The 13,933-nt window shown below is 47.5% G+C and overlaps 8 protein-coding genes across 8 annotated transcripts; 2 read left to right on the top strand and 6 right to left on the bottom strand.

The window, feature by feature from the left end:
* Window positions 1-1,031: 1,031 nt before the first annotated feature.
* BO79DRAFT_232716 (uncharacterized protein) lies at window positions 1,032-2,319 on the bottom strand (the record flags this gene model as incomplete). Its single annotated transcript, XM_025684250.1, has 2 exons — window positions 1,032-1,088; window positions 1,222-2,319. The coding sequence occupies 2 exons, from the start codon at window positions 2,317-2,319 to the stop codon at window positions 1,032-1,034; spliced, it is 1,155 nt and encodes a 384-aa protein (XP_025534890.1).
* A 1,009-nt stretch (window positions 2,320-3,328) lies between these two features.
* Window positions 3,329-4,129, bottom strand: BO79DRAFT_181704 (uncharacterized protein). Its single transcript, XM_025680168.1, has 2 exons — window positions 3,621-4,129; window positions 3,329-3,570 (listed from the first exon to the last, which is right to left on the bottom strand). The coding sequence occupies exon 1, from the start codon at window positions 4,045-4,047 to the stop codon at window positions 3,628-3,630; it is 420 nt and encodes a 139-aa protein (XP_025534889.1). The 5' UTR covers window positions 4,048-4,129; the 3' UTR covers window positions 3,329-3,570; window positions 3,621-3,627.
* Window positions 4,130-4,294: 165 nt separating this feature from the next.
* On the top strand, window positions 4,295-5,347 carry BO79DRAFT_203429 (aminoglycoside phosphotransferase family protein; the record flags this gene model as incomplete). The annotated part of the gene is made up of 2 exons (XM_025681723.1): window positions 4,295-4,573; window positions 4,623-5,347. The coding sequence occupies exons 1-2, from the start codon at window positions 4,525-4,527 to the stop codon at window positions 5,345-5,347; spliced, it is 774 nt and encodes a 257-aa protein (XP_025534888.1). The 5' UTR covers window positions 4,295-4,524.
* Window positions 5,348-5,960: 613 nt separating this feature from the next.
* On the bottom strand, window positions 5,961-6,767 carry BO79DRAFT_259614 (uncharacterized protein; the record flags this gene model as incomplete). Its single annotated transcript, XM_025686374.1, has 1 exon — window positions 5,961-6,767. The coding sequence occupies one exon, from the start codon at window positions 6,765-6,767 to the stop codon at window positions 5,961-5,963; it is 807 nt and encodes a 268-aa protein (XP_025534887.1).
* A 634-nt stretch (window positions 6,768-7,401) lies between these two features.
* BO79DRAFT_259613 (squalene synthetase) lies at window positions 7,402-8,570 on the bottom strand (the record flags this gene model as incomplete). The annotated part of the gene is made up of 2 exons (XM_025686373.1): window positions 7,402-7,446; window positions 7,497-8,570. 2 exons carry the CDS (start codon window positions 8,568-8,570, stop codon window positions 7,402-7,404), a joined length of 1,119 nt encoding a protein of 372 aa, XP_025534886.1.
* Window positions 8,571-9,155: 585 nt separating this feature from the next.
* BO79DRAFT_240716 (uncharacterized protein) lies at window positions 9,156-11,091 on the top strand (the record flags this gene model as incomplete). The annotated part of the gene is made up of 3 exons (XM_025685053.1): window positions 9,156-9,719; window positions 10,069-10,393; window positions 10,583-11,091. The coding sequence occupies 3 exons, from the start codon at window positions 9,156-9,158 to the stop codon at window positions 11,089-11,091; spliced, it is 1,398 nt and encodes a 465-aa protein (XP_025534885.1).
* On the bottom strand, window positions 11,064-12,167 carry BO79DRAFT_211528 (glutathione S-transferase-like protein). The gene has a single exon (XM_025683033.1). It carries the CDS (start codon window positions 12,054-12,056, stop codon window positions 11,208-11,210), a length of 849 nt encoding a protein of 282 aa, XP_025534884.1. The 5' UTR covers window positions 12,057-12,167; the 3' UTR covers window positions 11,064-11,207.
* A 526-nt stretch (window positions 12,168-12,693) lies between these two features.
* BO79DRAFT_203422 (short-chain dehydrogenase/reductase family protein) lies at window positions 12,694-13,898 on the bottom strand. Its single transcript, XM_025681722.1, has 2 exons — window positions 12,964-13,898; window positions 12,694-12,904 (listed from the first exon to the last, which is right to left on the bottom strand). Exons 1-2 carry the CDS (start codon window positions 13,869-13,871, stop codon window positions 12,790-12,792), a joined length of 1,023 nt encoding a protein of 340 aa, XP_025534883.1. The 5' UTR covers window positions 13,872-13,898; the 3' UTR covers window positions 12,694-12,789.
* Window positions 13,899-13,933: the final 35 nt, after the last annotated feature.

Genomic DNA, 13,933 nt, shown 5'->3' with positions numbered 1-13,933 from the left:
AGTGGGTCATGAAGGGTTTCTCTTTGTCAACCTTTGTGGATGCTTCATGATGTGGGTGACAATCACTTCTTTTAATCCACACTGAGGACAGGAATGCCAGCCTAAAGAGGGGCGATCACCGCCATCCCACTGTGGCTGGTAATCCCTTGCGGGAGACAGTTCTAGTAGGGACAGATAGTATACCTTGTGACCTCTGTGGCACATCACGCCTTAGATATCCTGTCTGATGAATGCGTCTCGAAGCATGTGCGGTGATCTATGTTCTCGGGTTGCCTTCGTATTGCGACTTTCCGGAATTTTGGTGGAGTGCCATTTTTCGCATGGCTTTGGGGAACATGTTGATATGATGATAATCACCTTGACTTTGTCGCGGAAGGAATTTGAGTGGTACTAAATTTTGGAGGTGGTTCGCTAGCCATTATGGAATTGAATTGATGGTAGATGACAGAGAACCAAATGTAGACAAGTGTGTCCATTCTGAAAGGTTATCAAAAGAATCCATTAGATAGTAACCAGCGTGCTCAACCCTGATCTTTTATCCCAGGCTTTGGAAACGTCGAGAATATGTTGGTATTCCAAGTGAACCGAAGCAATATTAAGAACGATCAATTGCTGCGTTCGAACCTTGCGGTATGGATTTCTGTATGCCGGTGACAACAAGTCAATTATCCGGGATGTTGTCAGCCATGAGCAGACAGAATATCATACCAAAGAATACAAGCAGTCCAGAATTCATACTTCTGCTGTGTCTGTTACTCATCCAGTAGCTCTCGCTAGCTTGGACATCTCACTGTCAACATGCAGAATTACCAGATATACCTGGCCTTGACTTGCTTCCAAAGGTTTGATACAAGAGGAAAACGAAACAAGCTAAGAATCCATACTGAACTGCTACATCTTATTATTAACTAGTCTGAGAAGACAACCAGCATTGGATTGTGGTAGTGTGCACGCACTGTAGCTAACACTATGTATGCAAAGATCCATGGGGACCGACTAGCTATCCCTCTGATAACTCCAGAATGTCCATACTATGGTTTGCGTGTTCGAATTTCATGGCGGTGACATCGTCTCCTCCAGTTCCTGTTCTCGCAATGTCGTCTCGTGGGAGTTCGGATTATGATTAATCAACATGCCTCCTCTGAATGGGTCTTCGAAGATGAAATTAGGATCAGGAGAGAGCGCCCGTCGAGGTTCATAGTTGGGCTCCGGGTATTCAACCCAAAATTGATTCTCCACGTTTTGACAGCTGTACTCGTCGCCACGGCGAACACGGGAATAAGCCCGTCTCGGTTGCCAAGAAGCAATAAGGGCAGCACACGTTCGAAAGTGCTCCGGAAGATCCACCTCTTGATACGACCGATGATAAGCCCGCCTACTGTAACACTCATCTTCATCAGATCTATCGACCTTTGGCCAGTGGTTATAATCGTGATAACAAGCCCGACAGTATGTTCCAGACTCCAAGGTTTTGGTTTCATTATCCCAATAAGGGAGTGGAGCGGTAGCCATGAATTGTAATTGGTGGCAGTCGCCTTCATACCAAACAGTCACGCTCGGACGAGGATTGAGTGGAGGACGAGCGAGCGGACGTCTAATAGATGTAGACCTCCGGGGTTCCCATTCCGAGAAAGTCGCAAATTCTCTCTTCATGGTACGACGTGCTTCATGTGTTTTGCTCTGTGATCCTTCGAGCCCGTGGAGTAGCACAGCTATCGCATCACTTTGGGAGACGCTTGCCAGACGGACCCCAGGTTCCCACACACTGTGGACAATCGGAATAGCCCCGAGGTCTGTCTCCTTCAGATCGAAGTAAAAACAGATGTCCTTCACGCGGGCGATCCTGTACAATGGATTGTGATAATTGCAGTTGTAACAGCAGCGCTTGAGTGTTGGAAGGTGGAGGTATGGTCCGAAATCATGGCAGGTTCGACACAAAGGTTGAGTAAACTCGTTATAGAGCTGTTCAGTGGTGTAATGGTGAGAGAGACACATCTTGTCCATCAGATGCAGTGTTTCAAACGCCTTTTCTCTGAGCAACCGATATGGACGGAGTGATAGAGCTTGAGATTCTGATACTGCATCGACCAGAAGCAGGTTGCCCAGGCTAGCCACGTCCAAATAGAGAAGGATGTGATGGATAAGTTCAAGGGGAAGAAAATAACCAAGAAAGAGATTGAGACCAGCATTTGATTGTCTGTTGTCCTTTGACAAGATATTCTCAACTGTTGGCTGCGGGGGTTGTGGCTTCTGATACTTGGAAAACCCAAAGACCTTGCTGATCGGGTTCTCGATCCGGTAAGCAAAGCCGGATGCCATGATGTGAGATATGAGACTTTAACGAATAGTAGACTGGATTGACAGAGTGAGTTAGATTATATTGATGATGTTATATCAGGTGAGATGGAGAACAAGTCCATACCAAGGTTTAAAGTCGACACGGAGGATGCACACATGTAGGGTGCACAGTTTTGTGATGGCAGGAGTGTCAAGGGACTCTCCAGATCACACCGTGAGTGAAATTTTGTGCCATTAATCGTCGCGGCAACACTATGGTAGCACCAGCATGTGCAACCTCAAACAACAACTTGGACCCAAATCCAACCTGTGAAATGGTATTGCTACACAATACCGTCAATACTTGATTGACTAGTGCTGAATGCAGATTTTATTGTACAATGGGGGATGGCTTATAGAGATTTTCGACTTTCCCTGCCAGCATCTACGTTAGGCTAATATGCTATTCACGAAGCACTGTTGACTGCGATAAACAGCCACCGTTGACCCATGTTTCATATTTGGCTTGATAAGGGAGGCTGAGATGCTGTTAGTATGGACCATATGAATACTGACCGAGTTACGTGATCTTTCCCTAGTAAGATGCTCGCGAGGACATAGGAAGCACTCATTCAGGTCTGTTATGCTGACACCCCTATACAATTACTTGATGAAAATATTCTTCAATCTTATCTATAATATGGGCTTCTTAGGTACACACTTTTCAATTTACCATCCTGATATCTCACAGCAGTGCGTCTAATAAAATCTACTATTCCTGCCCACCCTCATTCAGAACGATTTCAGACGTCGGAGTAGAGAGACGCAATCACAGTGGCCCAACACATAAGGTTGATCGACGGGACGCAGGGGATATGGTAACAATGAGTTCAACCGCTGCTCTTTCACCAAAGTTTACGGCCAGGGAAAGGTTATCTCAGAATCTGACAGGGACAACGAGCGTATCATGGAGGACGGTCAATGGGTCCGAACTTCTATAAGGGATGTGGTTTTTGGAAGTATACATCGACGGCGTAATTTCATTGATGGGGCACAATTGAGCTTTTTTGAGCTACTTTGAACATCCAGTACAGATTCAGACGTTGGAATGGCACTGATTGAAGACAGCTAACCAGTAGAGTGGGTATTATAAGAGAATTTGCTCTTGTCTTTACGCCAGACAACTTTGAAGCTTCCGCAGTAAGGGGGCGGGATGGGAATAGTAGACCGTTCTCCTACAAATGGTGATGGTGATAGTGAGCCATTCTACCTATTCCAATAAGACGTTCAAATCTAAATTTTCTTCAGCATAAGCCGAGTTCAGAGCAAATTATACAACCTACAGGCGAACTACCCATCAGTTGCCTCGACGCAAGCTTCTGCCATCTGGTCAATCGCATGATCACGCGCTTGGACGGTTAAGAGGCCAGTTTGAACCAGACTTCCAAGGGCATCTCCGACCCAATTTTGACAGTTCCAGTCATGATTTCCAGGGCTATTTTCGATTCGCGTTTGTTCGCAGGCACGCTTGATATCCTGTTTCGAGAGCGACTTCGAAGTTGTGGGGACTTCGATTAGGGTTGCGAGTTTAGCACTGGCCTGAGGGTCCTTCCCAACACTGTCTTCAAACTCAAAGAACCCATGTGCTCCAACGATATGCAGCAGACTCTGGTCACCGTCCGCGAACGCCACGTGAATAGCGGTGTGTCGCTTTTTGGTATAATCCAACGGGTCCCCAACAAACACCGCAATAGATAGTTTGACTGACATCCTGTTCAATGCGGTACAACCAAAATGAGCAATATGGCAAATGCTCCAGCAAGGAGCAGAAGCAGACCATCATCGCCTTCTTATCTCTTTTGTTTTACCCCGCACAAGAATGACGCCTGCGCTTGCAGCGGAAAAGGGGGTCCAAGTGGTTGATATTTGCCGGAATAACTTTCTTCCTGTCCCCGGTAGGGAATCCGATCGCATCCCGCTGCCTGGCGAAGGAGTGCTTCCGGAATGCGACACCAACATTGTCCATCAGACTAACGTAGCTAGCTCATCTCCTGGCTTACATGCATATCCATAAATCAAATGAGATTCTTTTTCTAGTGGCCCATACGGGTCCGTTCTAGCCTCCTCCCCCCACAACGACTATGCTTTTACACTGCAGATGATCAGTACATCATTGCCTATTCATCTCCCTTTATACCCGGTGGTTGTCCAGCGTATCAGCGTTGATTTGGTGCTGGCGCCCTCGAAATGTCGTTTTTCTGGCTCAAGAGCTCGGCAAAACCGGCTCCAAAAGATAGTAAGATCCCCGAGGGAGAGATACGACACTATATACTAACCAACGTAAGAGCCACGCATCATTTCTTCCTTAGGATCCCGAACAATTCAAGTCCAGAACAATCAAGTAATAAAATCAGGGGCCACGCTGTACGGTCATGAAGTGAACAACATGAGGTTTATCGCTGAGCATACCAGCATTCCTGTTCCTGAAGTTCACAAGATTGAAACCGACCAGGATGGCAAGGTCCTTAAAATACACATGGACTATATGCCAGGAACGCCATTGGACGAAGCATGGAGTACTATGACTCAAGTCGAAAAGCGATCGGTGGCAGAAGACCTTCTTAAATACGTACACGAAATGCGATCACTGAAAGGTAACTACATTGGAGCTGCAGACCGTGGCCAGGCAGTGATTGGTCAACATGTTTTCCATGGTGGTGGTCCGTTCGGCACAGAACGCGAGTTTAATCAATTTATGTTCTCCAAGATCATATCCAAGGTTCCCGATGCGTTCAAGTACCATGCAGCAAGGGTATTCAAAGAGAACCATGAGATTGTCTTCACCCACAGTGACTTGGCCCCCAGGAATATACTGGTCAAAGATGGCCATGTTACCGGTATTCTGGACTGGGAGCATTCCGGGTGGTATCCAGAATATTGGGAGTATGAAAGGGCGTATCGGCATTTTAATGATGTGCCTGGGTGGCTAGATTATGTTGATCTCTTTTTACCCTGGAAGTACTCTGAAGAGATAGTGGCGATGTCATATTTATCTAAATACAGCCGTTGAATGGTCAATATGATCCATTACGTTAACTACTACCAAGGAAGCACCATCCCGACGCACGATGTCACCCACCACAATCGACAAAGATATCGCAATACTTCAACTAAGCCAAATGCCGGTGTCGTAAACCTCGCATCTGCATGATTCTTGTAATCTTCCTGAATCACGAGCATCGGGGTCGAAAGATACCATAGCCCGTCCCGCGTATCGTCCGGAGCACAGTCATTTCCAAAAGAAGGCTCTTGGTTCCCGGCACATATCAGAAAAGATGCCCCTCATCTGAAATGAACTAGTTAACATCATGAGGACGCAGCTCAGGGTTCATCTCCAATGCGTGGACGCTTAGACACGTCTCAACATGCTGAGGTAAATCGGCCTCTCGATAGGCTCGAAAGGAAGATTCCCAGCCTAATGGGCAAGGTTCTTCGCAGCCCCAAGGCCCACGCCCATCGAATAGTACCTCCTCTCTCCAGAAGTAAGCGCAAGCGGTACAGTAGACTCCTGCATCTGTAGCCTGTGCCCGCTTGTCCCAGTAGGGGAACGGCACCGTGGCCATGAACTTCATGCGATTCCTTTTTCTCTCGCTCCAGAAACATCCGCCCCCAGGAATCCCGTGTCATTGGTATGGCGTCGGTTCAACTTCAGATAAATAGACACCTTCTCCTTCAATTCTATGGACAGTTGCGTCTAGTATCTCTGCCTCCTCCGGCCCATAAAGCTTGGATACAAGGTTCTTGCACTGCGAGATGTTTGCCATGCAATCTGGGGGGTCATGAAGCCAAATATTGTGGACAAGTTGGACTTCGTTCAGGTCCTCTTCCTCAATTCCAAAGTAGTAGCAGATATTCTTCACAAATCCCAATCCGTACGAACTCTTGTATAAGTTGCATTCGTAGCAACATCTCTGCATGGTTGGAATGTATAGAAACGGCCCAAAATTTGGGCACGTTCTGCACTTAGGCTGACAGAATTCATTAAATATCTGTCCGATGGTGTAGTGCGAAGAAAGCTTCATCTGGCGCATCAAATTGAGAGTCTCGTGCGCATGGGTTTTGAGGACGGGGTAATCCAGCATGGTTTCCACCTGCTCCTTGGTCTTGCTGTTGACTAGGAGCATCATTCCTATTGACCTCAGATCCAGGAATCGAAGTATTTCATGGGCCAGTTCGAGAGGAATTGTAAACCCAAGGAATATATTGGCTTCAGAGTTAAATCCTTCCTTGGATTTGGATATTTTCGGGACTGGAAGGGACATTTTCTTCGGTGCTACTGGCCTCTGATAGCCTTCCAGGAGGAGGATCTCCGTGACTGGGTCCTGGGCCCGAAATCCGTCCCCGTTCGCCACTGAGAGAGCTCGGTTCATCTTTAGTAGGTAAGACTTGGCCAATCGATCGTATGCGATGCTATCGAAAATGGGCTCCATCATGTGCTCAGAGGTAGGTTCACAGTGAAGTTTGCAGGCGTCAATGATGAACTGCACAGTTGTATGTTGTTAAGAAAGATTTAGTGTTTTCAGGATCACAACAGATGTCACCCTTTATATTTTGCATCGCCGCGGCGACACGTTGCTAGCACAATACGTTAACCGGAGAACAAATTATGACGTGGTAATCCCAACTTTGACAATGCAATACCTTAAGGACCTTAGAATACAATGAGCTTCTAGTCATTTCATCCGCTATTGTCTAATACAAGTAATCCTTTGGAGCTCTGAATGCTTATGCTGACACCTACAGGGAGGCTGAAATTGCCAGTGTGGAAACATTGCTAGTTGCGTCTGTATAGTTGGGGCTGGTGCACAGTTCCCCCAAAACTGATCAAAGACTTTCAGATGGTGGTCAGAATCGGCGATGCGGACAATGTCTTCACGTTCTGTTCTGAGAAATTGTAGTAAACTTGTAAACGAGTCTCCCGGGCTAAGGTCTCCATAATGCCTTTCTGATGTAATAACTGCTACATGCATGTTACTAATGTGCGCTTCTTGAATACATTTACAGTTATTTGTCTTGCCATTCATCAATAGCGTGCCCCATCTCAGCGACAATGCACTGATAGTTTTATCCTTCTTGAGATTGAATTAGAGTTTTGGCAGCTTCTTCGATCTATGGTTGTTAATGTTCGTTCACTACAAATGGTAGGTGGGATAACATACCGTGCCGCAGATCTTGTTAATCTCGAACAGCTTGGTGGCATTTGGAGAGCTTTTGGCTTTGATACATCGTGCATATCGACTGAAGATACGACATAGCCCCGGCAAGCCTTGTGTGCACTCGAGCATTAACTGACACGCATCGCCCCTGCTGATCTTGATGTTGACATTCCGTTCAAACAGAGAGGGATTGCTGAAGCATAGTTCCAGTGTCGCAATAGCCATACACTGAGGCACAACGCAGAAATTGAAGATGCTCTGCTCATTCAACCCAGCCAGATAAATGAGACATTCCTTGACATGCTCAAGTGCGTTGAGAATCATCTCAGAACTGCACTCTATGGCCGCCTCACGATTCTCTGGCCTGAACAAATCTGCAAAGTTGCTGACGTACTTAGACCATATCTGATGGGGCCAGAACCGACGATTGTCTTCGTGATCTTCACTGACGTCGCGGATGATGTTGGTCTTCTGCAGAAAGAGACTCATTGACCGAGGTAAAGTTGGGTTGTCGAGTAATGACGAGTTGCAAAGTTGCGCTTCGATGAAGAAGCGGGTAAGACCCTCACCGACACAGCCGGCAACATAATAGCAGTACAGCTCATACTCGGCTATAGTCATGACGCCGGCATTATCTGGATGGCCCAGGGTAACCTTATGGCAGAAGTCAGCCATTCCGTTACCCATTATTTTAGTGATGTCCTTGATAATGTGTTTGTAGGCTGGCTTCAAAGCTTTATACTCTTTGATAACGTGATGGAAGTGAACAAGCAGTTCGCGGTCCTTCTCTTCGGGACGGTTGCCATCGTATGTCCACCCGTCTTTCATTATTATATTTTCAAACTCACGAAGCAAGGTTTGCTTGGTCTTCACAGTAATAGAAGGGTCGTCTTCTATGGTGTCGAGACCGCGGAGGACAAGGTAGAAGATACAAATCGGGACGAGCAGTTCGGAGTGGAGCTCCTTAATGATAACGCTGAAGCTCCGGCTGGTTTGATCAAGAAACTTGAAACAAACCTGCCGAGATTCGCTTTCACTTATAATATTGGATCGATGATCTGGGTTGTGTTGGGTCATCCTATGATTGTGAATATGCATTCCGTCAGCTATCAATGGCAGGACAATGGGTGTGGGATGATCACCATTGCAGGACATCCGTCAAATGAAATGAATGAAACACATAGTAAAGAGCATTGCTAATTGATTCCATTTTTATTGATATACAAATAAGAGAACGACTTTTGCGATGGCCAGATTTCACATGGTTTGGACTCTAGGGGGCTTTTAAGGGTATAGAAAGTGGAGGCGGAGCGGAGCGGGATTCGCATGCCGCTATTTTAGTTGCGGGAGCGGATTTCGAATTTTCAACCCCCCGGAAATCCGTCCACCGGAGGGTGCAGCTAATCCCAAGAACTCTGCAATCGCGGTGCAGCAGCGCCTGAATTCCTGTTGGACCATCCAGTGTCTCAATTATACTTCACATTTCTTAGTTGAATTAGATGGAAAAGACAGCACGTAATAATGGAAAGCCGGCCGCATACGGCCGGGCATGCGTCAACTGTGCTCGCGTCAAACGCAAATGCATGCTGCGAGCCAATGGAGATGGATGTGAAAGGTAATCCACCTCTCGAAAACACCATTGGCGATCGTTGGCTCATGTACATGGTCAGATGCTTTCGGCTCAAAGTAGAATGCAACCCTTCTCCTACCGTCCGCAGGAGTGGCTCGAGACCCAACGGCTCTCAAGCTGCTCGTCTGGAGCAGAAGTTAGACGGGCTCGTTTCATTATTAAAAGCTCGCCAGGGTAGCCTTGAACCCGAAGAAACTGCTTCGTCATCAGGGTCCTTTATATCAGCTCTCTCTCGCGCTTCAGTGCCTGCAGATCGTGGGTCGCATGCACAACCGCTTGTTGGTGATCTTGATGTAGCAACCACAGATCATGGCAACAAGTATCCAAATGATCCATCAGGAAGCTGGGGCCTATTCCCACAGAGCCTTTCCAGGGCTCTCAATCCATCGTCTCATGATGCCAAACAACGTTTCAAAGCATTCTATAACCATTATACTGAATTTCTCCCTCTTCTATATTTCGAGAAGGGGTCGACCTCTGAAGCGCTATACCGAGAGTCGCCATTTCTCTGGCTATGTATAATGGCTGTGACATCTACAGATGCCAAAGAACAGAGCAGTCTAGCAAAGACAGTCCGAGAGGTTGCCGCTCGTGAGGTAATCGTAGAAGGCAAATGTACGATGGATCTGTTGCATGGTCTCCTCTGTTTCATCGGTTGGTCAGTTCTCTTTATCACACCCTTGGTAACTGCATGACTGATGGTGATCTATAGGGGACACTTCCGCTTCTCTATGGGACCCCTTCTTACTATTTTGTCTCAGCTGTGCACTGCTCTGACGGTCGATCTGCAACTCCGAAGCCGGCATTGCGGAGAGGGTAATCTGATTCATATGTTTCCTCGACCGATTGCATCTCAGATTCAGGGAGCTACAGGCAGATTCCAGCCGAGGAGCGTCGTAATTGCACGGACGGCATTGGCTTGCTACTTTCTCACATCATGGTTAGCACTTCATCGAACTATTTTGGTTTACCGCTAATGGCAAACCCAGCGTTGCAACGTTTCAAACAGTTGGGGAGAGTTTGGCCTGGTCACCATACCTTGAAGAGTGTCTGAAAATGATACAATGCTCTAGAGGTGTTCGAGGAGACGAACTGCTGGTGCAAATGATCAAGCTTCAGCGCATAACGAGCATGGTCACTGATGTTCGTATACAACTAAGAGATACCGACAGCGAACAAAGTACGCGTCTTATCCATCCATACATATTTTCTCTCAACACTCAATTATCCGAGACGAGAAAGCAATTACCCCTGCACCTGGCCACGAATAGTACGTCCAATCTGCAATCCCTGACTCGACACCATCACAGTTCTCACTGATACTCCATAGAGATGCTTGAAGCAATGTCCCTACACACAGAAATCTGCATCAATGACCTTATCTTTACGCGCCTTGGGCATTGCCCTCTTCTAGATGATATCAGCAGCATGGAGGCCCTTCTTAATTGCCTCAATGCAGCGAAACGCGCCATGGACATTATGTTCAACTTCAAACCAACCGAGTATACATACTTCCCCTTCTTTCTGTGGAGGCAATTCCGAACCGTAATTTTGACCCTCATTCGACTCGCATCCTTCGAAGATCCGGCATGGGACGTGAATATGATTCGACGAACTGTAGACATTGCGTCTATTCTTGACAGGACTGCTCAGAACCTGAGCAATGTACAAACCAACGTTGATGATGGCATTACTGACCACGAAAACGTGGTTTCGAAATCACTGGCCTGGGTGAAAAGAATGAGGTCTTGCTTACTCGCAGTTTATGGCCAGTCAACAGATGCCCAGGCCCCAACCTCTGAAATACAGAGCTCAATGGGCATACCAGGTGTGGAAACGCTGCTACCCAGGCAGCCATCCCAGGAAGAAGCTTCAACCATAGACATATTCTCATCACTCGATAATGAACTCTTTGGAGACGATGTCTTTGAGTGGTGGCCACCCTTATATTCGGGGAATGGGCTATAATTCTTGCTTATAGAAAGCATTTGATGTATAACTTTATATGCTTTATTATACAATACTTTTCCTTCCTTCTTCTATTCTTGTCCATCAAGTTTCCCCTCTCACCAACTCTGTTAAGCCTATTTTACCTCAGCATAAACATCCAACGCATCATGCAACCTCCCAAAAACACCTCCATGCCACCCCCTCAACTGCTCCCACTCCGTCGACGGTAACGTAACCCTCGACATGCGCAACCACCCACCGACAATAAAATCCGCATGACTAGGCCTCTGCCCCAGCAAAAACGGCCCACTAGTATCCCTGTCAAACATCCTCGCCAAGTCCCCAAGCATATCCCGGAACGAACTCAACACCTGCTCCCTCTTCTCCCCGTCAAGAGCAAAATCATCCCATGACTTAAACCCCGCCCGCCGGACAAACTCCGCCTTACTTTCCTCCGCCGTCTCGGGATCAAACGGCATTTTCTGCACCATCAACAAGGTGTGCACACTGAATGCCGCGTCGACATTATTATTGAACCGCGCGTAATCCGCATACTCGGTATCATTCCGCTCCGATAGCGGTACCAGCACCTTCAAATCCTCCTTCAATTCATAGTCCAGTGTCTGCGGAGGGAAGAGATCCCCGTCACCAGAAGCGGGGTAGGTCTTTTGTAGGTAGACGGCGATGTCGAAAGAGTCGCCGATGAGGGAGTTTGTGGTAGGGTCGGAGAGGATGGGGAGGGTGTAGAAGTCGCTACCGTCGGCGAATTTGCGACATGCGGGGAGGTTCAGGCTGCGGCGGACTTTGGATACTTCGGGGAGCTTGACCCATGTTGTGGAGTAGGGGGCGTTCTTGAAGTTCAGGGCCAGGCGCGCTTTCCAGGGGTTTACGGCTGCTGCGTTCCCCGTTACTGGAGGCCGCATGGCGATGTCGTAGTAGGTCATTGTTGGGGTGGGGTTGGAGGTGGTGGTTGTGGTTGCCATTGTGGATGGTGGGGAGGTCATGTAATAATTGAAGGTTATAGTTGGCGAAATTTGTGTGTATGAGGCTGATCGATTGGGAGGTTAGGTAGTATAATGTGTAATTGAGCTCATGGATGGGAATTTCAGGTGATGTTCATGAGGATTGAGGTTAAGTTATATAGCTGGGCCTGCAGGGTAACGTCACGTGGAATGGGAAGCTCGGGTGGGGCAGAGTCCCCGAATCTGGAGATCCTCAGGTGAGAGATCTGTGCTAAAGTGTATAATTCTGAGTCTTTCCATGGCTAGTTCTGGAAACTGCAAGCAGTTTGGGCCTAGGAGTGGGCTGTGCTATGATCGTGATTTGGTGTATTCATCTCGACTCAGAATGACTCATGCCCACTCATGCTGGCCAAGTGGGCCCGTGTGGAGTACTGTCCCCACTCCCCGATTGATCTGGAGATTTGAGAGGCATACGGATTTCTTCAACGTCATAGAGTCCAGGAATCTCCTTTTTATGCTGCATTGGGTGTGCTTATGCAGCAGACATCTCAGAGTCTAAACGAAGCTTTTCATCGCATGAGCTATACATGGGAATTTGCTCTACTCTTCTGTATCTCGTCCGTTGGTAGATTCTTAGGAATGAAATTGCTCTGGTACTGCTAACTCTTCAATATCATAGATCTAAGAACCCGGTTTCAGCTGTGAGGAACAATTATCAAATGACAGCGAGTAGGTGCTTCGGCCCTTTTGAGAACTACAGAGTCTCAAGTTTTCTTCGCACACCGGCAAAATCAAGTTCATCTATCGTCTCCTGCCACAGCTGCTCAATAGATTGCTTCCCCTCGGGCGTATACAACGACGCATTAAACCTGAACATACGTGGGTCAGTTATGTTGTGAGAACCTCAAAAGAAGTCGGCAATACATACGGCTCAATCTTCCAACTCATCAGAAAGCACCCATGCGACTCCTTCCCTTTTAGTACAGCAGCATCAACATACGTCGATGCACCAACCTTGACTGTCCTTCCTGTCAATGCTCCAAATACCGCCAACCCAGCCTTCGCATAAGCAGGCGAATCCCGCCCCAGGTCCGTGCCTTTCACAAAGGCTGGATCTGCTAGGTTAACAATCACATCATCTGCGGCGACATATTCAGCCAGCTTATAGAGAAACGCATGAGCTAGAAGTTTTGACATGCAGTAACTGCTATTGACGTCAAATGTATCTCGGCGATCGAACAACTTCAGAAGTGGCGCATCCTTCACGTCGGGTAAGCTTGGCAGAAGCGATAATGCCGCACTGACGATAGTCAATCGGCCCGACACTCCCCTCGGAGATTTCTTCTTCAAGCTGGGAAGAAGTAGGATGGCTAAGAACATGGTTGAGAGATAGTTGACTTGGATTGTTTCCTCGTGGCCGGTGTTCGGATTGGTGGTGAACTGGGCTTGTCTCACCCCAGCATTGAGGATAGCAATATCTAGACTGGAAAGATGGTTTTCGACCCGCTTTGCAAAGCTTTGTATGGAGGCATATGAGCTCATATCAAGTGGCCATACATCTATTGTTGACGTGGGATTAACGGCTCGAAGCTTAGCTGCTGCGGCTTCCCCCTTTTGGGGAGAGCGAACAGCGAGGATCAAGTGGCTCAGTTGAAGGGATAGAAGCTGGAATGCACACTCATATCCCAGTCCACTGTTTGCTCCAGTGATTATGGCAACTTGACCAGAGAGGTTTGTGGTTGCGGGTGGCCAGTTGGGCTTGGCACAGAATTGGTTATAGAAGAAGACGTTGGGGAAGAAGGGCGCGGTCGATGGGGGAAGGTCCCTTGAGGCCATTGTGGGTGGAATAGGAGTTTTTAAGCGAAACTGCAGATGCTCAAATAAAAAGTATTATCTTT

The sequence above is a fragment of the Aspergillus costaricaensis genome (genome assembly GCF_003184835.1).
Source record: "Aspergillus costaricaensis CBS 115574 unplaced genomic scaffold BO79scaffold_45, whole genome shotgun sequence".
NCBI lineage: Eukaryota > Fungi > Ascomycota > Eurotiomycetes > Eurotiales > Aspergillaceae > Aspergillus > Aspergillus costaricensis.
Note: the sequence above shows the minus strand (reverse complement) of the source record. Positions and strands in the feature narration are given on the sequence as shown.

Excerpts from the sequence above, each read along its gene's own strand:
- BO79DRAFT_181704 (XM_025680168.1), bottom strand. The coding sequence starts at position 4,047 with ATGTCAGTCAAACTATCTATTGCGGTGTTTGTTGGGGACCCGTTGGAT.
- BO79DRAFT_211528 (XM_025683033.1), bottom strand. The coding sequence starts at position 12,056 with ATGGCAACCACAACCACCACCTCCAACCCCACCCCAACAATGACCTAC.
- BO79DRAFT_203422 (XM_025681722.1), bottom strand. The coding sequence starts at position 13,871 with ATGGCCTCAAGGGACCTTCCCCCATCGACCGCGCCCTTCTTCCCCAAC. Across the intron at positions 12,905-12,963 it reads ATGAGTTGGAAGATTGAGCC|GTTTAATGCGTCGTTGTATA; the intron begins GTATGTATTGCC and ends ACGTATGTTCAG.